This window comes from Hevea brasiliensis, chromosome 6, assembly GCF_030052815.1.
Source record: "Hevea brasiliensis isolate MT/VB/25A 57/8 chromosome 6, ASM3005281v1, whole genome shotgun sequence".
Lineage (NCBI taxonomy): Eukaryota > Viridiplantae > Streptophyta > Magnoliopsida > Malpighiales > Euphorbiaceae > Hevea > Hevea brasiliensis.
In genome coordinates this window covers 90,457,435-90,483,034 of record NC_079498.1, presented here as the reverse complement: position 1 = coordinate 90,483,034, position 25,600 = coordinate 90,457,435, and the positions used below count along the sequence as shown (strand labels likewise).

Genomic DNA, 25,600 nt, shown 5'->3' with positions numbered 1-25,600 from the left:
TATTCTACATATTAATATATTGTCAAATATTTTTTTTTATCACAAATAACTTAAAATCATTCATTAAAATAATTAAAAAAAAAATAGTAGATAAGTTTTAGTTAGTAGTTTGGCAGACGAGGGGAATCACTTCTAGACAAAGACATCCCAGCAAATTCCAATCTAATTACTATATATATATATATTAAATAGGTTTTAGCAGGGTATCAACTGCCAAGATTAATTACCTGCTCATCATCATTGGGTAGAAAAACCAAATAACGATGGACCAGAGTGCTCCACTGATGTAGAGTATTGAAATGGGAAATAAATTTTCAAATAGTAGGAAAATGTACTCTTTATATAAATAAATTTTTACATAATAATAATAATAATAATAATAATATCATATTTAAAATATTTAAAAATTATAGATGCTTATAATATAATATATCAACTAGTTATAATTGTAACTATTTTTAGAGTTTATTTAATATAAATTTGAACTCACTATTAAATTAAATATTTATATTAAACATATGTAAATTTAATTAAAGTGTTTATATATAATACATAAATTTAAATATAAAAATTTAATTTAATAGTTAATAAATTCATTCTTACATGAATTCTAATTCTCCATAACTTCATTCTTATATGAATTTAAATTTCCCATAACTGCACTTAATAGTATAATTATCTCTTTTAAAACATTTAGTCTTTAATACACAGTCTTAATCTTTACTCTTCTCTTTAAAATAAATAAATAAATTATAAAAAATATCTTATAATTTATTTGAAATAATTTTTTAACTTATAAAACAAATCAAATACTAATTTACTTATAATTTTTATAATTTTTTTTTTAATTTATAAGTTTGACCTCCTCACAAACAAATTTGACTAATTTATAAATCAAATCAAACACTCTCTAAATATAATTTACCTAAAAAGTTAGATCGAAAACTTAATGACCAAATAAGTAAATAGTGTTCTGTAGGCTATAACTTCTATATGACTGGGCATAACCTACGCCCCTCCAAACATATACTTTTGACTCTAAATATCATGCTTAATCCAACGGTAGAAGCATTTTTAACTTCGAGAAAAGCCCAATTCCAGTCTCCTCTTCATACTTGGTGAAAAAAATGTCATTATACTACCATCCTTTCAGGATAGAAGTAGAATATTCAATGAGATACTAAAACAACATACTACAAAAGGAGAATATTTTCATAATTATTTTAGAATATTTCAAAAATTAATTGTTAATTTCATGAATTATAAATAGTTTGATCATACTAATAATTATAAAAAAAAAAAGCGAAAAATTGAACTCAATGAGCTAGAGGGGAAGTGCTAGGACTACATTTGAATGTACATTGGTGGGAACTACCATTTGAACACTAAATCAGTTCTGCTTCCTAACCTCAGAAGAAAAAGAAGAACAAAGTCAGTCACTAAATCAGTTCTACTTCCTAACCTCAAAGACTGATCACCCATGACTACACACTTCGATTTTCTTCTCTTTCACTAAGATTATAAATCATTCCCAGGACTTGGGGATACATACAACAGAGACTGTTCTACAAATAAAAGAATTGAAGCAAAGCTGCAGATCAAATCTACATATTTACATCATTTTCCTCCTTGATCAAATCCAATGACTTTACTTCAGCCATAAGCTGGCTATACTCACGTTCAACTTCTTCTAGCTCATTTCTGAGCTGTGTCGCCTGCAAGAGTAATGATGATTCTTACAATTAAGGTAAATTCATAAAAAGATATATTCTGAATAACAAGGAATTGGCATGCAATGAATATTCAATTTTAACACAACCCTTTTGACTCTAGAAGAAAATGACTTGCATGATCTTTATGCATTGGAATGATTTCAAGAGCTCTAGCACAATATTTATATTTAACTTGGTTTGAATACGCCTTTCTCATTTTATAGAATGAATATATATCCTTCCAAAGTGATGAAAATAATGCCTTCAAATGTTTGAAAAATGCAAGCAAAATGATCATAGAACTTCCCTGTTAATAAAAACATACAACTCCTGAGATACCCACTATATCTCTGAGAACTGTTTAAATGTTCAATTGTACTACGCACATGAAATTGATGTTTGCAACACATTAAAAAACAATAATGATGGTGCCATATACCTTTTTATTGAGTTCTTCTTTCCTCTTCTCAAATTCCAGGCATCTGAAAAATAAGTTAAAAAGAAAATATAAATGGATATTTTTTTTTACAAGAATACTACTTGCAACGTGACCCAAGTTCTACAGATCTAGCATAAAAAATGTACATTGATTTTATACAACTATTTTATCAGAAGTAGGTTAAACTTGATTTTTCATTAAACTCCTCTCAAAATAAGACTAGTGCTCCAACTGTTTCACAGATTTTTTTTCCTGACATCTGGGGCACTTAAAAATTAGTCAACAGAAATTTTCTTTTTATTTTGGTCAAAGAGAAAACTTTAATTTTCAAGCAACATGAATTATTTTCAAAAGATTTTTCAAAAAGGAAGAAACTACCAGGAAATCATATAAACACATACCCTTTAGTCTACCAACCACCCCCAGTGATCCTTGGCCATCACTGGCCAATGGCAACCAATGGTAATTTTTTTATGACAACTATAATTTGGCGTTTTATGTATTTTCTTTTTCTCATAGTCAAAAACAAATAAAAAATAAAGAAGTTTTATAGGTTCATACACGTCCATAGACATATTTTGAAAGAAAATTAATAGTTTTCAAAGAACTCCAAATCCATAGACATATTTTGAAAGAAAATTAATAGTTTTCAAAGAACTCCAAATGCTAGAAAATATATTCTATCCAAATGCTAGAAAATATATTCTAAGGATCAATATTGCAACCAATATCAAAAAATAAGTCATTTTCTCAAAATATATTTTCCACATATAAGTTATTTCCCGTGAAACAAATGGAGCCTAAAACATCAATTAGTGATTCCAATTTATTGACCAACAAACATATCCATGTGCCAAGGCTGACAACAATTACTAGCAAAATCCATGCAGTGTGGTCAATTGGGAAAAAAAAAGGAGACAATTAGTATACAACATAATTCTAGTATGCTTACTGTGCTCGGAGTTTCTTGTTTTCCTGCATCAAGTTTGTAGCTTCCTGATATTTTGACTGAGTTGCTGTATTGATAGGCTACCATAAAAAGGAAAAGCAAACATGTGATATATTAGCAAATAACCATTGATTTTTTGGCAGTGAACAACATGACGAAGTGCAAACAAGTGAATTTAAACAGCAGCATTGCAATTGCAAGACCTCATCATTTTGTCTCAGAAATAGAATGCAAAACTGGGTTACATAAAGAAGGTATAGTTAGCAAACAGTACAGAAAGCAATAAGTAAAACAGTTATCCAATTCCACATATACAGAAAAGAGGTTGCCATTCACGTGTGTGCAGACACATGCATTCATGTGTCTTGGCATGCCCAACATACTCTGCACTTGGATTCTAAATTGCTAACATGCTAAATCTTTCCAGTTAGAATCAATTATATTTCTCCCACTTCTCCTTAACCAAATGAAATAATAATAATAATAATAATAATAATAATAATAATAATAATTGTTAGGAAAAAAAACCCAAAAAAATTGCAGGTCAAATCAACAGAATAATGTGTCTAGAATACACTTCAGCATCTCACACTTCAAATCCATATTTCTTACATGGACCTGTGCTTCCAAATTCTGTCCTGAAACAATTGCATTGGCCCGTGATTGTCCATGCCTCTTCACACTTTCAAGTTCCACCAAATCATCAGAATGTTTCCTTTTTGTACATAATCCTATCCCGACACGATTATTATTTCAAAACAGATAAGTAAGTTCAGTGATGATAGCAGTTAACTTTTATCAAAACATGTGAAGTAAATATAAAATTGACTTCTGTTTACATAACTTCTTTCAACTGAAAGGTCCTACCAGTGGCAGGCAATGCTTTTGCACTAGCAACAACAGGGGAACTTGGACTAAACTTGACAGGCTTTGTTTTACCATTTGCCATAACAAGAGGTGAGTCCTGTTTAGGCTGTGGTGCTGGAGGCTTTTTTTTGACCTGGTACCCAATTAGCCCACAGTGATAATCCCTGCCAGAAGTTCAATAATTTGTATCACGTCATTATAATATATATATGCTAAGATACCATAAATAACATGGTTGTCATTAGAAACATTTTCCACCACCATAATAACTTTATCATTCTAAGCATGTGATGTACAGTAACAGGTTAACTCCCTGTAAACTTGAGTCATCACAAAAATACTAAGTGTAAAGAATTTAAGAATTAGAAGAATAAGAAAGAAAGAAAGGGAAGGACGGGAAGAGAAGGAAAATAACTCAAAGGGCTGTATATTTTTCCTCATTAATTCCGTAAAATAAAAGATTTCATATTTACATGCAAATCTCCTACAACTACTCTACTTAATTAGGAATATAAAATCCTACACTAAATAGGAATATATAAAATTTATTGATTAGGAATAAATAAAATCCATATTGATTTTCCCTAACACTCCCCTTAAAATGAAATCTCATTAATTCCAACAGAAAATATGAGATTATGTAATACACATAATGATGCACAATGCTGGGTAGACCCTCAACAAAATTAAGATGCTCATTTTTGGAAGTCTCCTAAATGGTTTAAGAAACAAGTCAACAAAGCATGAAAAGAACTGAGGGAAAACTCAAAATTAAAGACAGACAAATTTTCATGTGTAGAATTTTACCAGTACTCCCATGTCATCTCCTTCAACCGACCTTCAAGTTTTTGAAAAAGGGAAGTTCTCTCAAAATCTTGTTTGTTATGTGTTGGTTCAATAAAATTTGCTTCCAGAACACCTACGAAAATAATAATGGATAATCATCATGCATTCATTGTTATTCTCAACAAATTCACTTCAACACCAGAAAAATGAGAAGAGTGTTTTAGGTGCTTCTCACCAACCACCCCTCTACCCCTACTGTCTGCATAGCTCACAACTGGCCAAAATGGCTGCAACACGAGAAAGAAGCAATATTTAACAAGTTTGACGTAATTGCTCATAAGAAAAGTGAGTAAAGGGGAAGTCAAGTAACATCTATGTATGACATTCTCAAAACAGTAGAAGAGGAGAGGGGAATGAATGTTACAACTGCTGCATGCAAAAGTTAACTACGTACATAAAAAAGCATGCAAACCTGTAAATATACTGATTTTCACACATCATAACGAAAGCACCTAAGCATAACATGAAAGCAAAGGTCCATTTTTGTCTTCAAAGACAGAATTACTATGCTCCTACCCAGGCAGTTAAATGGGAAAAGAAGCTATCATTTGCACTTCTATGCCATTTTATTTTGAAAATTAAAAGAGATGTCGTTTAATAATTCCATAGACATATTTCAACTTTTGAAACAATAATGCTTATCCTACTTAATATAACCAGTTATAATGCTAAAGGAACTGATTTCATTTCTTGAATGCTCAATTGTTACGGGCATCCTTCAGATTGTAAAATATGAGAGATGGAAACACCGTTGATGTACAACAAGAAGAAACTAAAGATTAATGGAAACACTGTTGATGCTAAATATACTGATTTTCACACATCATAATGAAAGCACCTAAGCGTAACGTGAAACCAAAGGTCCACTTTTGTCTTCCAAGACGAAGAATTACTACGCTCCTCCCCAGGCAGTTAAATGGGTAAATACACTATCATTTTGCACTTCTATGCCATTTTATTTCGAAAACTAAAAGAGATGTCGCTGACCTCAAAGTTCAACTTTTGAAACAATAATGCTTATACTACTTTATATAACCAGTTAACATGCTAAAGGAAATGATTTCATTTCTTGAATGCTCTATTTTTATGGGCATCCTTCTGTTTATCAGATATGACAGATGGAAACACTGTTGACATAGAACAAGAAGAAACTAAAGATTAAAAGAAACAAATTCTCCAAGGAGAAAGAGAAACAAATTCTCTATAGAAAAAATTTCTTAAAGCTTTTATTAATTTGCAATAATAATAATAATAATAGTCTACAAAAATATTTAGAGAACGTAGGCCTACATATAGAGTATTTGTAATCCTACTAACAATAGGATTAGGAACCCTAATTCCAACTCTAATTAGGAATAAAAAATGAAATAAAACTACTACTAAATAAAATAAAATACTACTTGGTATACTTTTTCCTAAAATAAGTAATCCTAATATCTTTAAGATTTCGTACATCATACTACTACTTTCTTCCATAATGCAGCAATATTTAGCCGCAGACACAAATACCAACATTATCTATGTATAGTTCTTGACTTATATTAAATAGAAACAAAAGGCAAAACCTTTTATAAAAGAAACTTACCAATATTAAACGATTCTTGTGGTAGACATTGAAACCATGAACACAGACATGTGGAGCTTCTTTTAAAAACCCAATTGTAGTTATGACTTGACCCTGCATAGTTAAACCAGAAAGTAATATGAACAATAATCACTGGAGCTGCAAACCAGGCCTCTTTCTATAGCATAATCATCTGACATATCCACGAAAACTCCGTTAAAGGCAGCAAAATGAGTTAAATTGTTAGTAGACACACGAAGATTTTATATCATCTACAAGTATACATAGAGAAACACACAGAGGGTGATCCCACTGCAGTTTCAAAGGGAAGCAGGAGGCATTTCCTGCCAAAATGTTTCATCTCATAACAAACCTGATGAAGTCACACAATTCCTTTTTCAAAAGGCTAAACTAAATCACTCAAACGTAACAAATTTTTCCTTTTTTTTTTTTTATCACAAATAGTAACAATAAACAATGCAAATGATTTTGCTGATTTACAGAACATGATTAACACTGGTTATTCCTGTTTGACATAAATTAATAATTTGAATCATTCAATATCTTATTCAATGCAGGAAAGAAATTAACTTTGCAAGGAAAGTTATGCAGTAAACTCATACAACCTCTACACATCCACCACATTGAGGTCTATACAAGATGAATTCTTGGAATTTAAGATCATCAGCAAGATTATGATGCTCAACCAGTCGTCCACGCAATATTATTTGGAAAGTATCAGGTATCCGCAAGTACAAGATGGACAAATACACCTGTAAAGAAAAAAAAAAAAAAAGACAATATTATTAAAATGATCATGCATGAGAATAAGAGTGCATGTGTATGTACATGCACACATATGAATACATGAATTATGAAGCCCTACAATAAACTTACCCGAAGAGAGTAATGTAACCGGTTAGCAATGTGCTGTTCATTAACCATCCTCCAAGCAGGAATTGTGTCAACTTTTTTTATATCCCCACAAATACGAATATCCTACAATCCAAGCATGATAAAAATTAACTTAGAATAATAGCATTAAACTAAAGAAGTTTTTAAAAGAAAAAAAAGAATACAGAGACGTAAAATAAGTTTCAACCTCAGGATCCGTATCGAAGTCTAGCTCCACAATCCCATCATCATTCAACCATAAATTATAGATGATAACTTTAGTGCCATGTGACCCTATGTCATCAAACTGCAACAAGATTATATGCAAATTAGAATAAGCTTTCAAGAGAACGAATTGGGTGACCAACAAAGCAAGAAAATATCTATTGAATTGCATTTGAACAAGGAATCCTCCAAGGAATAGTGAATACAAGTTGATGTTTCTGTTCAGTGATGCTTCATATCCTTGTTGCTTTTTCACTTGAATTGTACTAAAGGTACCAAACCACATGCCTTCCTACAATTTTCTTTTCATAAAAGGCCCACAGGTCGCATGCCCATCAAAGTGTGCAACTTTGACATGATGGGAACAACGCTTAGGAATTTGAGGTCTTTTTTACAAATTTGGGGTGTATAACTTAAAACCAATTCTTAATTTTTCAAGATTAAAAGAGGCCAAATATTCCTCATTACATAGAATATTTCACTTGAGTGACAACAAACTGATTAGCTTTACGTCACCACTAGACATTTAAGGCCTGTTTGGCATTATTGTTAAAATTGTTGTTGAGAAAATCATTTTTTTTTAAATATACTAGTTAGAGAGTATTTAAAAATAATTTAAAATTAAATTTAATAAGTTTGTCATAAAAACATTAAAATAACAAAACAGCTTTTTTCAAACTACTTTTTTCAATAGCATTCAAAATGGTGTTTTTACTCAAAAAAACAATTTTGGACCTTCAAATGCAATGCCAAATAAGCACTTAAACAGTTAAACCTATTCAATTTCTATTTTCTCTATTGATCTATTCCATGTTTAATGGCAAGGAAATTGCAATGAATTCAAAAGAGCTTTCGTTGGGAAAGAGGCAAAAAAAGCTGAAGTATCATTTTTGAAACTTCGAAGAGGTCCTTACTATTCCTAATAGTGGATATCTAAATCATATACACTTCATTATGGAATTTCATTGTGGAAATCTATTAGAAGGGATTGGGAAAAATTATTGCATTTAAGGCAGGCAACAGTTCCTTGACTTGTTGGCATTATTCTTGGTGTAGTAAGGGATAAACCCCCACCCACCCTTTCAATATTCAATTTCCAATGCTTCTTTAGTTAGCCTACAAAGGCAAAAACTTGGTAGGAAATCACATTAAAGTTGGGTAGAAAGCAAGTGGCTTGTAGTTTGGTTTTCAATAGGGAGCCTCCAAATTGAGAGATTAAAGAGTTTGATGAAAATCTTTAATGAGGTTTTGGTGTATTTGAGGGTGGAAGATATATTCAATGGAGGGGTAACAAAGGCTGAACTTTTTTTAACATGAAAATGCCATTTGGAATACAAAAACAACTAAACCTTAGCCCCAAACTAAATGGGATCAGCCACATGGATCTTTTTTCACTGTTTAGCTCTATTCAAAATTAATTCCACATCAATATTCAAAGATTATAAATCATTTTATATTACTTCCCTCCACATCATTTTAGATCTCCCTCTTTTCCTCCTCAATTCTGCCACCACTAATTTGTCACATTTTCATACTAAAGCATTTGATTCTCTAAGTTGGACATGATCAAACCATCTTAATTGACACTCACATTTTATCCTCCAATATGTGCTACATGTACTATCTGGCGAATGTAATCATTCTCATAACATAAAATCCAACTACAATAAACACTAGGAAAAGAGAAGTTTGGAATTGAGTTTAGAAAGAGAGTGCATGTGTGCACATGCACATATTTATGTATTCACGTGTGCTCATAAACAGAATACAAGTTGCATGGGAGTGAGAGCCACCACAAGAAATTGGCAGGCATTGAGGACTTTCTATTAAATAATAAACTAAATTAAATCATGAGAATATGTATGTGTTATTGAAATGACTATCCAAAGGAACAGAAACCTGCAAGTCACAAATGATTAAGAAAGAAAGCAGATTGAACCTTACTTGCTTTAGAAGCTCAACTTCTGTTGAATATGGAGACCACTGCAATATCATAGAAAGATTAGACATAAAATGCTCTTTTCCACAACGATGAGAAATTTCCAAATTCCCAGTCGTAGTGTTGAACTCATAATCCACCTGCAAACAGAACAAGCTCTTAAAGCCAGCTATTGTACTTGTAGCACAAAACCAAGAACACAGAAAGTAGCTTCCTATTCATAGACGAAATGACAAAATTGTACACAACTAGAATATGATACTTAAAATATTATTATCATTCACCAAACCCCCACAAGACTCCAAAATTTTTGAAAAATAAAAGTTCTTTAGCATTTTTTCTTTTTTTAACTCTACCTATGTGAGCCTAGCAAAAGATGGTTGATCCCAAGCTTAAGGGTTGTGGTAGGTTGATAGCCAGCATAAAACATAGTTAATTCTCATGAGTATAGATCCTTTTGATATAAACATGGGGGAGTGCCCACCCAGGCACGTGTTACATCAGCACTTAGGTTTAGTGTCAAATGAGCAAGAGGCTTCAGCACATCGCCGCTTAGGTGTGTCAAAGTACAGGCAAAGGTTCCAACATCTTGATGGCTGAGAACATGTAAAGTAGCTAGTCCAAGATACTATGATTTATGATTCACCTAGGTAACTGGAACATAGGATCACTAGTGGGAAAGTCAATGGAGCTTTTGGACACTATAAAGAAGAGGAGGGTTGACATAGCTCATCTTTAAGAAACTAAGTGGGTAAAGGGAAAGGCAAGAGAGTTAGTAACACGAATTAAAAATTATGGGACTCTAGAATTTGGAGTGGAGAAGAATAAAATGGGGTTAGAATCATAGTAGAATCAGGAATCAAAGATAAGGTGATGGAAGTGAAGAGAATTGGTGATAGGATTATTTCCTTGAAGTTAATGTTAGGAAAAGAGATTATCATCATCTTCAGATCATACGACCTCAATTAGGTCTAGATGAGGAAGCTAAAAGCAAGTTTTAGGAAAATATGGTTACTTTGGTTCAAGGGATCCCAAATGATTACAAGCTTTTTGTTGGGAGAGATTCGAATGGACATGTAGTAGCAATGACAGTTTTAAATGGGTACATGGAGGTTTTGGATATGGGAGTAGGAATAAGAAAGGGAAAACCATTCTAAAATTTGCTTAGGCTTATGATCTAATTTTGGCAAACACCTTTTTTTAGAAAAGGAAATCACACTAGATTAATTTTAAAGGTGGACGTAACCATAGCCAAATGAACTTCTTTCTCTCTAAAAGAAGAGATAAATCTCCATGTAAGAGTTGCAAAATTATCCCTGGCGAGACATAACTACTCAGCACAGGCTAGTTGCTTTAGATGCGAAGTTAAGGTGTGGTGTGAAAGAAAAGAAATTTATGCAGCCTAGAACTTGATAGAACCTAAAAGGCATGAACCAAATAGCTTGAAAGGAGAAACTACTGATAGAAGGTGTATGAATTTTAGACAATAAGGATGATTATGCATTGAGGGCAATGGCAAGATGCATTGAGTAGCAACACATATAATATGCATACTCAAATATAGAGGACCACAACCACAAGAGTAGTGGTGGAAGTGAGGAGGTTCAAAAGGATATTAAGATGAAAAAGAATGATATAGAAAATTTATCGATTGCAGAAGATTTTTATGCCTTTGAGAAATACAAGTTAGCAAAGAGAGAAACTAAGCAAGCGATTAGCGAGGCTCATGGTAAATCTCTAGCCAATTTGTACCAAGAGTAAGGGACATGAGAGGGGGACAAGGAGATGTACAAGCTAACAAAGCTGAAGGAAAAAGGGTGAAGTTCTAAATTAGGTCAAGAGCATTAAAAAAATAATCAACAAGTTTTGTCAGAAGATAGTGAGATCAATGAAAGAAGATGCTACTTTGATAAGCTATTTAATGTGAGCCATAAGGATGAATTTACAAACTTTAATGCTCCTTCAATAGAGAAGAACTTTAATTACACTCATAGAATATGGTTTGTTGAAGTTAAAAAGGCCATGAAGAATATGAAGATCAAAAGAGCTTGCAACCCAAATGGTATCCCTATCAAAGAATGGAAGTGCCTTGGGAAGGTTAGAGCAGCACTCATTGGGGATAAAATAAGGGAATGTCAAATAAGATGGCTTAGTCATGTCCAATGTAGAGAATCAAATGCTCTTGATGAAAATATGATAAAATAGTAATGGAAAAAGTAACGAGCAAAAAGGGAAAATCTAAAATGAGGTAGACAAAGGTAGCATGAAAAGATTTACAATTTTTGAATATTAAGATAGAATTTATCTCAAATAGAGCTGAATGGAGAACAAAAAAAATCCATATATCTGACTTTAACTAGTTTGGGATTAAGGTTTAGCTCTTATTCTTGTTGTTACATTTTTCTTTCTTTAGGATCTTCACGTCACTTTAGATGCAGGCATTATATACTATGCATATTGCATTATCAACAAAATGAGTTACTTGTCACTTGAACAAGCATGAACCTCAAATTTAGAAAGTTGTGGCATGTGCATGACACACTTCATTCACATACCACATATGGCAATAAAATGACATGGAATTGCCATTATTGTTTTTCCCAATGTAGTCAAAAGCACGAAAAGCACTCGCTAAAGTATAAAAGCTCAACAACAAATATAAAAGAGCTTTTATATATGCTAAATGAAGCATATTTAGTGAAGTGAGGGCCTTTTGCACTTAAAGCACAAAAAGCCTCAACTTCAAGGCCGACGTTGGAAGATATTGAAACAGATTTAGATGAAGATTTTGAAGGAAATGGACCCTACTTTGAGATGAAGATGAAAGTGTTTAGGACTTTGATGGGAATTCTAGTGAAGATCTCTATATTATGACTATGAATTTGAATGCTGAAAACTTTGGATGTTTCATATTTTTTTTAAGAGTTTAAAATTTAAATTTTACATAGAGAATTGTATTCTCTTTGCATATTATATTATTAGTTAATTTTGCGCTTCCTTTAAAGAAGCAAGCGCTTTTTTTGTGCTTTGCACTTTAAGCGATGGGTGATACATCGCTTTGAGTGCACCTTATGCTTTTAACTACCTTGATTTTTCCAAGAAAATCCTCAAATATAGACATTAAAAATCAAAGAAACCTTTGACCATCCACTTAAATAGTTAACGAAACTCACCATTGGCACTACTATCCTGTCAAGTCCCGTTAGTGACAAAAATGTATAAGAGAGAAGACCAATGCTTTGTGTCAATGCCCTGCTCATCAAATAAATTAATAAGGTGATGAGGGTATTTGTGTTACTACATATTATACAAACAATTTTAATGCAAGAAAAAGAGATATATTGTTGATCTATGCATGGAATTGAGCTTTAATCATGATTGGCATATTATTACCATTTTTCTACATTCAATCAAATAGTAATAGAAATGTCAAAAAAAGGGAAGAAACAATTGCAACAAAGAGAAATTAATGCTAGAGTCTAAGGATATTTATGTAAAAAAAGAAAAAAAAAGGACAATGAGTTCTTGAGTTGTAGAATTTTCATGCATATACACTGGCAGGTCCACCTTAAAAAAAGATGGGTCAATTTAAACATTTTGTACATTTATGTATGAAATGTTTAAATTGAACCCTCATAAATTTAATTATTGACCCCTCTTTTTGATAAATATAAAAATAAATCGCTCATTTGTATGACTTGCTTGATTTTAGTAGCTCTTCTTTTCACATAAAAATGTTGGTTAGATTGGCTTAATTACATCCTACTAAATTTTTAGATGTTAAAAACTTAATACTTGAAACTTTATTTTTTTATATGCATATTTTTTATAATTTTTCTAAATCCGCAACTATGCACATAGCATTCCACAAAAAAGGTTAGCTAGCCATGGCAAGTACTAATCGATGAGCTTCCAAGGTAGATTGCCAGCAACCAAAGTGCACAATGCAGGAAGCATTGGACAAATGCCTTTTGTTTCACTCTTTCAAAAAGCCATATGGAACCTTAGACCCTTAAGAGTCTTAAACTTCTCAATGACATAACTGAAGAATAAGTTCTTGGGAGTTATGGTAAAAGACTTGGGCGCACTCTAGAATCTTTATCTTCTTGTCTTTCTTAATCTCATTCTTCCCCATACTCTCACAACCACTCCCAAGAAAGGGGAAAAAAAAAAGGGATAATGTCCAAAAAATCCTAAATTTTGACTTTTTCATAATTCTACCCAAACTTTTTTTTAACAAATATACCATAAACTTTGAACTTCTTTACAATTGCACTCTGCCATCTATTCCATCGTTAATTCTAATTGTGACAATATCCAAAAAAATCACAAACTTTACATTTTCTTACATTTGTACCCTAAATTATTTATTTAACAAATATATTCTGAATTTTGAAATTCACTACAATTGAATCCCACCGTTACTTGCTCGTTAAAAGCTAATAGAGGTGCCAAGTTAGCACTTCTAATCCCTCAAATTAAAACTAATTAAACCCAATTTACAATAAAATAAATCGTAACTAATGAATTAATAGCACTTGTTTTAAGGTTGCCAAGGTGGGTTTAGTTGAATTGTTGAAAGGGTATTTTGATGGGGAATGAGGTTAAGTCTTAATAAGGCAGAGTTGGGTTGGGCAGAGGTGAGCATCATAGAGGTGATGGCTTGTTGAGGTGATGAAAGATGGTTGAAAGAGATATATGCTCTGATGCAGTAAGGGAGAAATAAGTGCGCTAATCGTTGATGGTGGAGTGAACAAATACAAGAGATTAGTGTTAAATGGCTTTGTGAGATGTGGAGGTTAAGGAAAGCTAGTGGTCGAGAAATGGGTAGATTGAAGATAAACCTTTACGTTCTTGGTGAAAAGTGGAGTTTTGCTGAAAACATAGTTATTAAAGGCGCGCCTTAGGCTCAAGGCTCACAATGCTCGAACTCTAGCGCCTTATGCGACTAGGTGTGCGCCTTTGTTTCAGACGCAAGGTTCTAGAAAGGTATGCCTTCTTTATTTTCATCTTTAGCGAGCACTTTCATTGACAAAAAGGACTATCACTTAAACTCAAACCAGCAAACCCTATTCAAGATATATGCCAAAGGAAAAAAAGAAAAGCATCACATTTATTTGACTTTTATGGATTTTTTTAATTTTTTACTTTTGCGCCTCACCTCGCTCAGGGGCGCACGCCTGCGCTTTGCGCCTAGGCTCCACGACTCCTTGGAGCCTAGGCTCCACAACTCCTTGGCGCCATAGTGCGCCTTAAGCCTTTAATAACAATGGCTGAAAATGAATTTTTTTTTTTATTGTAAATTAGGTTTAATAAGTATCAACAATTTAGGGGATTAGGAGTACTCACTTGGCACCTCTGTTAGTATTGAATGCAGCAACTAATGATAGAGATCAATTGTAGTGAAGTAGGTTCAAGTTATATATGTTAAAAAAAAAAATAGTTTGTGGTACAATTATTAAAAAAATGCAAAGTTTGAGATTTTGTTGGATATTTCCCATGCTGAAGTGGCAAAGCCCATTAGAATTAACAGTGGAATAGATGTCAGTGTGCAATTATAAACAAATTAAAATGTTCAAGATATTTTTGTTATAAAAAAAAATTCGGATAGAATTTTTTTGGACATTGTCCTATCCCCCCCCCCCCCCCCAAAAAAAAAAAAAAAATTAAAAAAGAAGGAAATTTTACAAAAAGATTCCTAGAGGTTAGCAATACAAATTCTCCTATCTAGTCTATAAAAGAAAGTTGAAAGGAATCGAGAATAATAGTAACAAGGTAGACCCATTAATTTAAGATTGTAAAAACCTTGAATATAATAATTTGATCAACTATAACATATTGGCAGACAATATCAGATTGCATACACAATTAGATGGCTTAAATAAAAATGCACAAATCAGTATGAGATTTCAGTAGTGCAATCAAACCTCTCATGCAAGTGGCGACTGAAAACAATAACATCAGCCCCAAGTCTCATAGTGCTAGTCTTAAAGCCATTCCCATCTGAAAGGGCAAACTTTAGTTAATAAATATGAAAGAAGAAAACTCTATGATTTGTAGAATGCATGAACAAGATCCATACATTGTCCAATAGCAGATTTGTTTTTTTTATCTGAGAACCCAAAACTCATGCAACGTCGCATTGCTTCTGGATCCATTCCGCCACCATTATCTATTGTGCAGTACCAAGTTTTGGGCAAGAGTTAGGTTTCTTTTATATAGATAAATTGCACATCAACAAAGATCATAGAGTCACCTGAATTGATACATTCCACATACCATGAATTAACAGTGCTGGACTCCCATCTCTTGGATTTAAAATTTTATCTACAATGACAAAAGTGGCTCCATTGTGGATCTATTCAATAAAAAGAAAAATGAAATGAAAGTGACATGCAAAGCATGATGACATCACAGGATGATAAACCCAAATAAAAGGTGAAATCATCATAATACAACTGAGCAACCAGCACATATTGAACCCACAAACATAAGACAGGCAAGAGGTAAAAAAAAAAACTCTAAAAAGATTAAGCTCTAAATCTAATGACATCTTGTTCTTTTTTATAATAAAATACATTTTGTAAAGAAAGAAAAAGAGATTGGGTACACTTAGCAGAATGCTTCCTCCTTCCCTCAAATAAAATACATAATAAACAATCAAAAGGAGAATAATTAGTAGGATAACCACCCTACAAAGACCACCAAATGAAGAAACCATTAGTTAAACTCGACAAAAAAGAAGAGGGAAAGAAAGCTACACGGTTTTGCAGTAACAGCATACACATACTTTAACAAAATTTCTTAATTGAGAATCTTTGACATCTAAGATACTCTATTTACATTTGGTCCAACTCTAGCTTCATCCAGGATATCGTTTTGAATAATGCAAGGCCAGTTCATTTGTAAGCTATACCATCACAGGTCATCATCCAAAAGTGCTAACTGGAATTGCTTTGGGGATTATGATGCCTTAAAAAAATACAATAGACATTATTGGACCATCAACATGAGATATACGTCATGAAATGCCCCCTCTTTTAAATTGCCAAGGAAATCACACAGAGAAGAGATTAAGATTAAAATAGAATATTCAAATACCAGCAATATATAGTAGCGGGTGTAAGTCGATGCCAATACTAATTGTGAAAATACAAGCCTATTAACAAAAATACTAGCAAGGATCAACTCGAGCATCATTGGATCTTGCCATTATCTACTACAGAAGCAAGTTCTTACTCTAAGCCAATCCTAAAAAGGAATTCATCTTTGTCGCTCAAATACTCCTTGCTCAAATAAAATACATAATAAACAATCAAAAGGAGAATAATTAGTAGGATAACCACCCTACAAAGACCACCAAATGAAGAAACCATTAGTTAAACTCGACAAAAAAGAAGAGGGAAAGAAAGCTACACGGTTTTGCAGTAACAGCATACACATACTTTAACAAAATTTCTTAATTGAGAATCTTTGACATCTAAGATACTCTATTTACATTTGGTCCAACTCTAGCTTCATCTAGGATATATTTTTGAATAATGCAAGGCCAGTTCATTTGTAAGCTATAGCATCACAGGTCATCATCCAAAAGTGCTAACTGGAATTGCTTTGGGGATTATAATGCCTTAAAAAAATACAATAGACATTATTGGACCATCAACATGAGATATATGTCATGAAATGCCCCCTCTTTTAAATTGCCAAGGAAATCACACAGAGAAGAGATTAAGATTAAAATAGAATATTCAAATACCAGCAATATATAGTAGCGGGTGTAAGTCGATGCCAATACTAATTGTGAAAATACAAGCCTATTAACAAAAATACTAGTGAGGATCAACTCGAGCATCATTGGGTCTTGCCATTATCTACCACAGAAGCAAGTTCTTACTCTAAGCCAATCCTAAAAAGGAATTCATCTTTGTCGCTCAAATACTCCTTGCTTTCAACTTGCCCTTTCATCAATAATATTCTTTTTTCCAACTCAACTGAACTTATCCTTAATCTTAATCTAGTCAGAGTAGACGATATAAATCATCTTCCTCCATAATAGATAGATTAGGGCTAAATGTACAAAAATATTTAGAGCTGCAAAGTACTTTTTCACTATTTTAATTCATCATAGGTCAACGCACCTCTTCTCTCCTAAAACTTCGATATACCCAACCATCCATATTATGGCATTTATTGGTTTAAGATGGGCATTCCCATGCCACAGCTCTCAACTTATTTGCAATGGGTACCAATTCTAACTTTCTACAAATGTGCTTATTTCATAACAAATCCATCCTTGTATTTCTACACATCTACCTTAGCATCCTCATCGCATCTATGGTGGATTTTTTAATATGTTTGCTAACAATCCAACAGTCGCAGCCACATATCATTTGACCGAATTATGGTCTTATAGAACTTTCTCCTCAACTAAGGGATTTAAAATCATATAAATTGTATTGCACTTCTCCTTTTACACATCCTACTTTAACCCTAAATTGACATCCTTCTTGCTTTCACCATCTCTTTATATGATAGAATAGAGGTATTGAATGTGTGGGCTTCATGTTAGGGGTGGGGCAATGTAAACCAAACCATTGACCACAAATCGAGAAACTAAACCAAAACAGAGGTTAACCAAACCAATCAATTGGTATATGGTCATCATTTTCTAAAATCAATCGTAAAGCAAATGGGATCAAAATGTATAAAAATAAGATTATTTATAAATACGTATCCTCAAAACCATTTTCAACTTTCAATCACAACATATTATAAATTTGTAATTTAATTTCCCAATGTGCTATATATTTAATTATAAAAAAAAATTATAACATAATGATAACAAAAAGACATCTATTAGTACTTTATAATAATGATAATAATGGTTACAAAACTACAAATTTTTTATACTATAATAATGGTTTTAAAACAATAAACTTTTGCTTGAAAATCATTGATAAAGGTCTTGTGAGTGAAATTTAAGTTTAAATTAAATAATATAAACAAAATTTAGCTAATTAGTAAGAAATCTGGTAAAACTGATAAACGCAATTAATCATTGATTACTTGATATGAATGGTTCTGCTCAAAAAAACAAAAAAAACTACACAGGGTTCAATCAACCAACCTGTGCACACCCCCACATAACATGCACACCATCAAAACTACAACTTAATTTATTTCCCCCTCTGGTGATAAATCACAATGCATATATTTTGTTTAATTCAACTTACCTTGAAACCTTTAAACTTTAAGGTGCTTCTCCATAGCTAAATTTCTATTAACCCCAAGGTTTCAACAATTAGAACTATCATCAACAAACATTTTGTACATTCAAACTATATCATCAACAAACATCTTGTATCAAAAGATATCCATTTAAATATGCTTTGTCAATTCATGTTTTCCCTTCCAACATGCAAGGAAAAGGTTAATTTCTCAAAGTTAAAGTTACCTCATCAATTGCATTATCAAGCAGTTCTGCTATGGCTGCAAAACATTGTGAAGATATTCATGAGTACACCTTTAGCAAATTGAATTCTTCATCAACGAAGTACAAAAATTGGAATAAAAAACTTAAATTAAAAATAGGTGAATTATTATTTGCCCCTTGAGGTTAGGCCATAATTACTAGTAGGTCCATATTGTTTGAAAATTGAACTAATTGGTCCCTAACATTTGATATAATGAAGCATTTAGTCCCTCTATCCACTTTTCTGTTAATCAACCATTACAAGAGCAATCAAAAGTTATAAACATATGTGAAATTCCAAAAAAAAAAAAAAAAAAAAAAAACTCCCTTAACAATTTTTCTTTGAATATTTTTTGAGAAAATAGAAAAAAGAAACTAGAAAAAAAATTTTGTTACCAAGAAAATTTTTCTTATTGGGGGGCATTTTTGGAATTTCACATGCATTTTAAACCCTTGATGACTTTTTTAAGACTTGACTAATGAAGAAGTGGACCAAGGGACTAAATGGTTCACTGAATCAAATGTCAAGGGAACAATTAGTTCGATTTTCAAATAGCAAGGACTTGGTAGTAATTATGACCTAATCACAGTAAAAAAATACTTATTTACCCTTTGAATTAATTAAATAAAATAAACAAATGGAATAAAATCTATATTAGATATACATACCACCAAATGCCCATTTGTGTGATGTGGCATTGGAATGAAGAAACATAGGGTGGACATGAAGATAGTTTTTGCCATCTGCACGACCCCAAAGGTAAAACATTATATAAACATTAGAGAACAACTGATCATGCATCAATAAGCACTAACATGGAAGTTTATATGAATTCTACAAGGTTTTCTCATATGACTCGAGCAAAGTAAGACAATATGTAACTGCAGAAAATTTATGATAAATTGCATAAAACTTCCAATAGTCCATTAGTTTGTTAAATCCCACTACTTTAATGATCTTTAAGATTGCAAAGAAACCAAACCACTCATGAACTACAAGAAATTAGCTTGAGTTGTGTTAAATTTAGTAAGCCAAGTTCATTTTAGAAAATTACAAAATAACAAAGTCAAGTTTAGCCTAAGTCAAGCTCATCTTATCTAGGTCACTAAGCTAGTTTGTTTATAGTTACTAGGGAAAACCAAAGGCTCAACAATTATTTAATTTTGATTTCAGTTTCATAATATTTATCAATAATTTGCACAAAAATACTTGTCAAAAACCATTTATTAGAAAAACAAATGTTTAACAACTATGTTTTTTTTTTTTTTCGAATTTCACATTATTTTTAAAATTCCCCAAAAGATACAAATTCTATCAGTAACAATGTTGAAAACGACGTCTATGAAATTTTTAGAATAATGGTCTAATTCTTTCATATACATGCATGAATGATTTCATTAACAATTTATCTATTGGATGAGGGTTATTGAATGATATCAGCACTATATAGGAAGAGTTTAGACTAAACCGTATATTCTTAAGGGTTGTTCCAACTTATTTGTTACATTATCAACTATTTCAATGTTTCTTTTTGAAAATGTTTAGTAAATACACTAAATTTGAAGAAGCCATTAACTCTAATTTAGACTCACTTAATATGCAAACCACATTAAAACTAAAGTACATTCAATGCTTGAGACAAGCTTAGGGCTAAGTTTTGAGCCAATTCTAAAAGCAAGCCAAACTTAAACATGCCAAGACTTGGCTTAATATGGTTCACATGCAACCTTAATGATCTTTAAACCATACAAACATAATGATGCGTACTTTGAAATGTGACCTTGGAACCAAGACCATCATCATAGTTCCCAGCTTTCCAAAATTGACGACAAAGCGGAGCTGGACATATGGTTGACGCAAAAGAAATGCCAGTGTCATCTACTGGAGATTGTCCTTGTTCCAATACACTTGAGCTACTTTGACCGGTACTTAATGCAGTTGAGCTCCTATTTTCTTCAAATTCTTGTCTCCCAGATTGGGTCATGGAGTTTCTATGCTCATCCAATCGGGCATTTTGGGGATTTTTCCCTTGTAACCCACCCCCAACAAAATCAGACTCCAATTTAATGGCTTTCATATTCACCTTTCCAAGTCCATTATCACTACATAAGTGCAAAAATCTATAAAATTTATCTTGAACACAACAAAAGGTAGCATATGCTAAAGTAACAAACATGATGAACATAGGAATAAAATATGGATATCCATAAAACATGTAAATTGTACCAATCATCACCAAAGTACTCACTAAATTCTATTGTAATCACAGAATATCAACTTATTACAACTAGGTCACTAAAATTCAATGTATTTTAATTAATTTTGATAGGATAAATTCCAATCAATTGGTGAATGGAAATCTATTGCAACATTTTTTTTAATTTTTTTAAGGTTGATTTTAAATAATTTGGGTTCCACAATACCAACTTATAGTGTTTTACTTTCCCCTACTAAGCTAAAAATTCTGAGAAAATCACTATGAATTGGTCTTTGGGTCCCCAAATGATTCAACAACAGTTTAAGAAAAAATAAAAGAAAACATGTCCACGTTATTTTTTTTTTTTTTTATGTTTAATAGTTAACTGAAATTTATTCAATTGGACCTAATTGAAATGAAATTAAAGTTTAGTTACCTTATTGTAATTAAATTGATCTTTTATGACAAAAATGGAATTCAATAACTAGTTTAGTGATCATTAATACAACTTACCCCAAAAAAACACAATGCAACAAAGAAAACCAGCATTTTAAAAACTAAAAAGCCAGTAGAAGCATGGGGAAGTAACATCAACTAGTTTTTTTCTTTCTCCACAACACACCTAAATCATGGGAAGGTAACCATCAAATAATGGTTTTCTTCAACGGAGGTTCAAGAACTATAAGTAATTAATTATCAAATAATGGTTTTCTCCAACCATGGCAAGCATTTTGACATAAACTATAGAAGCACAGTAATTGAAGCTTGGCCAACATCAAAGGAAGAACACTAAAAACTCATAATCCCACCATGCAAGCCATGAAATCTTGAATATTAGGGAGAACAAGGGAAGATAATGTGTTGAAGCCTTCAAATCCCAACATTCTCTAGAAAACCTAGTAGAAATTTCAAGAATTTCATGAGGAAAAATATGGGAGTGCATAAGTAGATTGAAAAATACACACTCTTTTCTATCTATGCTGTCCTCTACATTATTATTTGGTTCATCCACCTTTTCTCTCTATTTTTGCAGATTCTTCATATACAACTACTACTTGGAACCATTTCTCCTGTTGCTTGAGAGACACAGTGAAAGAGTTCACACCATATGTTACATAATGGTACCAAACACAAAACTGCAGAATTCATTGGTGATGATATTTAAAAATCAGTACACCACAAATTATGTTATGCATCGGTCAATTCAATATGTAACAACTAACATTTAATGATAGCCCCAAATGTTTTCCTCCCATTAGAACCATTGGCCCTTGACCACACAATCCGCATTCCCAAGCAACTCCTATAACCTGTTGAAAGTCAATTTTTTCAACAAGTTCACACAACCTCAATAGGTATAGCTAACCCTTAAGGGGATTCTAAAAGAAAGAACTTGTTTCGTGGGTAGATGGCGCTTATTATGTTCTTTGTTGTCAAAGCTCGCCAATGCGGCCCACAACATGCTTTGCAGTAAATTTGGTGCCCAAGCAGATATTTAACCATGCCAAATTAAACATTTTTTTATGACTATACAGGTAGAAATTTTCTTCAACTCATCTTGGGTTAGTATTACTAGAAATTGAGAAAATGAAGAATACAAAGGAGACAAATCTATCCCCATGGATTTAGAGGTAATAAAACTAAGATAAGGATTAGGAACAGCTATTTCTTCAATATGGCAAAAATTAAACAAATTGTTTACTTTAGTCAACAAGACTGATTAAGTTTTTGAAAATGTCACCCAAAATCATTTGCATGGTAGCAAAACCCTAAATGGAAAGAGTTTTACTAAAAAAAGATAAAGAAAAACTATATGATAAAAAAAGGGTTTTATAGGAGAAAAATGATCAGAGGGAGATATTGAGAAAGGGGATTTGAATTATTTAAGATTGTACAGATGTGTGCATGAGAGATAAATTGAGATAACGTTTTAGGCAGCATGGAAGTTAGAAGGAGAGATGGAGAAGTTGGGATACGATTCACACCAGGGAAGGAATGAGAGAGGACAATGTAGAGAGAAGCTAAAGCTAAGTAAGGAGAGAAAAGTTTTCTTCGTGTCCCTCTGGAAGCCACATCAAATTTTCACGTTCAAGTGATCAAATTGATAAGTGTAACAAAATAAAACAGCAGCCCTATGTTCCTTCTGAAAAAGAGCTTGGCTTCCCATTCCATGCAAACCCATATAGCCAAAACCCACATATCCAAATAACAAAATAATATGCTGACACCAAATCAAACTTGTAATGATTTCTAATCACACAAATCTCAACCACAATGCCCAATTTCAGTAGCTAGTTACTGATTAAAAGGAAAGAAATATCAACGCACCTAAGGTCGTGAAGGACAATAAAACTCAAATCATAGGATAGCTAACTTAGTGAAAGATAGAAGCAGTACCAATAATTCGAGAGGCAAGCTTCGTGGAGGACAGCAGCAGCACAACGATTTCGAGGGCAGCAACACAAAAACTCACAGTCGCGCCATGGCTACTAGAGCCAAAGGCCAGAGAGAGGGCAGGGACTCGTTCACCACTCGGCTACGGAATCGACACCAAAGCCAAAGAATCCGAGAGGCTGAGGGGAAGGGAAATAACCGTGGATCAGCAGTGAATTAGGTTTCTTCCGTGCACAAACGTCAAAATGCTTGTTTGGTTGCGGATTAAGAAAAAGAACCAACAAGAAATTGTTCGGATTGAAGCCAACTCCCCAAAGCCACCATTCTTCCTTTATGCAAACTAATTTTCTTGATTATTAGTTGCAATTTCCTAATTAAATATAAACTAATTTACAAATTTATCCTTTTATTTATTACACGCGTTTTATCAACTTTTATGTATAATATAATTTAGTAATTTATATTTAATTTTTAGATATTATTATTTTTTATAATTTAAAAATACAATACTTTTTAATAAATTAATTTATATAGCAAATTCATTTATATCGTAATTCTTAAGAAGCAAGTTTTTTGAAAGTAAGTTTCTTGAAAAATGTACTTATCACAAAATAGATTTCTATTTTGAATGAAACAAAGCTAAAATATATCCGTATTTAGGGGTGAGCAATCGGTTCAAACCGAACCGAATCGAATTAAATTATAAAAATCGAACCGTTAATTTTAGAAACCGAACCGAACCGAAATTGGTGAAAAATCGAATCGAACCGAATCGCTTTGTTTGGGTTCGATTCGGTTTAAATCGATCGGTTTGATTTTTTATTATTTTTTAATTTAGACTTGATTTTCAAGTTATTTGGTCTAATTTTAACTTTGGTTTGAACCTAATAACCATTAATCAAAGAAATTAAACAATTAATATATATAAAATTAAATATAATTCATAAATTTTTCATAAAAATAAATTAATTTAAAAATCGATTCGGTTCGATTTGACTATATAAATCACTATTCAGTTCGGTTCAGTTTAATCGATTTTTTCTCTTCAAAACCGAACCGAACCGAAATAATGGAAATTTTTATAAATTAAAACCGAACCGAACATATTAAATTTTAAAACCGAACCGATTGAACCTAATTGACTCGATTCGATTCGATTTTTCGGTTTGAATCGAATTCTGCTCAGCCCTATCCGTATTTTAAAAAAGTAAATTTTAGAATTAAATTAACTTTATTTTTTAAATATAAACCAGCTGATAAAAAAATTGCTAAAGGCTATTTCAAGCCAATGTGAAATAAGGTCTTGTTTGATCAGATAAAGTGAATAAGAGAGCTTCAAATTTTTAATAAATACAAAAAATTAATTTATTTAACAGAAAGTAATTGTCTATTTCTTCAAAAGTGAAAGGTCATTTTTTCTCCGTCTCTGATAAAATAACTTTTTTCTTAATTCTTATAATATAAAGTTACCAAAAAGTAATTATTTGAACCAAACAAGGCATAAATTACTTAAGAAGTCAAGTGATTGACTTAATTTTTAAAACTTTTAAAATGGCCACTTAAATACTTAAACTTTTAAAAATAACTCAAAAAAGTCTAAAATTCAAAAATTCTCCATTTATGAATTAAAAAAGATGTATATTTAAGCTCTTATTAAATAACCTGATAGTCATTTAAGCCCCTATTGGACGAATAAATTTAATTTTTAAAATTTAATAATTAAGTTTACAATTAAATTATGTTAATTTATATTTTTTTTAGAATTTGTAAAATAAATGAAATATTATTAAAAGTTTATATCTATTTAAATATATTAAAATATATATAAAAAAAATCATTTATTTCAACCAAGAAAAATTTTAATTTCCTTTTCTTTCCTTATCAACAAAACACCAAATTTTAACCTTAAAATCTCCTTTAAAAAATTTTAAAATGTTATTACAGTATCATTCATTCATCTTTTGTCATTTGGGAATTGGTCAATCATCCATAAACTACTGCACAGCACAAGTAATAATGTAGCACCTTTGAAATTTAGAGCCTTTATTGTAGTGAGAAAAAGGGAGAGAAAAATGGTAAAGAAAAGGTTAAAAAAAAAAAA

General features: G+C 31.9%; 1 protein-coding gene across 3 annotated transcripts; it reads right to left on the bottom strand.

The window, feature by feature from the left end:
- Positions 1–1,325: 1,325 nt before the first annotated feature.
- On the bottom strand, positions 1,326–23,848 carry LOC110647991 (protein MICRORCHIDIA 6). 3 transcript variants are annotated; one of them, XM_058148621.1, is made up of 20 exons: positions 23,503–23,848; positions 20,676–21,010; positions 19,577–19,651; positions 18,890–18,924; positions 15,715–15,793; positions 15,518–15,607; positions 15,363–15,438; positions 12,609–12,687; positions 9,441–9,575; positions 7,480–7,578; positions 7,275–7,376; positions 7,004–7,150; positions 6,399–6,491; positions 4,989–5,040; positions 4,775–4,886; positions 3,968–4,131; positions 3,713–3,831; positions 3,104–3,180; positions 2,152–2,194; positions 1,326–1,715 (listed from the first exon to the last, which is right to left on the bottom strand). In XM_058148621.1, exons 2-20 carry the CDS (start codon positions 20,983–20,985, stop codon positions 1,605–1,607), a joined length of 1,998 nt encoding a protein of 665 aa, XP_058004604.1. In that variant the 5' UTR covers positions 20,986–21,010; positions 23,503–23,848; the 3' UTR covers positions 1,326–1,604. The 3 variants fall into 3 exon arrangements, with proteins under 3 accessions (XP_058004604.1, XP_021657750.2, XP_058004605.1); XM_021802058.2 differs by having other exon boundaries at positions 20,676–20,991; XM_058148622.1 differs by lacking the exons at positions 20,676–21,010; positions 23,503–23,848 and having other exon boundaries at positions 15,715–15,762.
- Between the last annotated feature and the right edge of the window lie 1,752 nt (positions 23,849–25,600).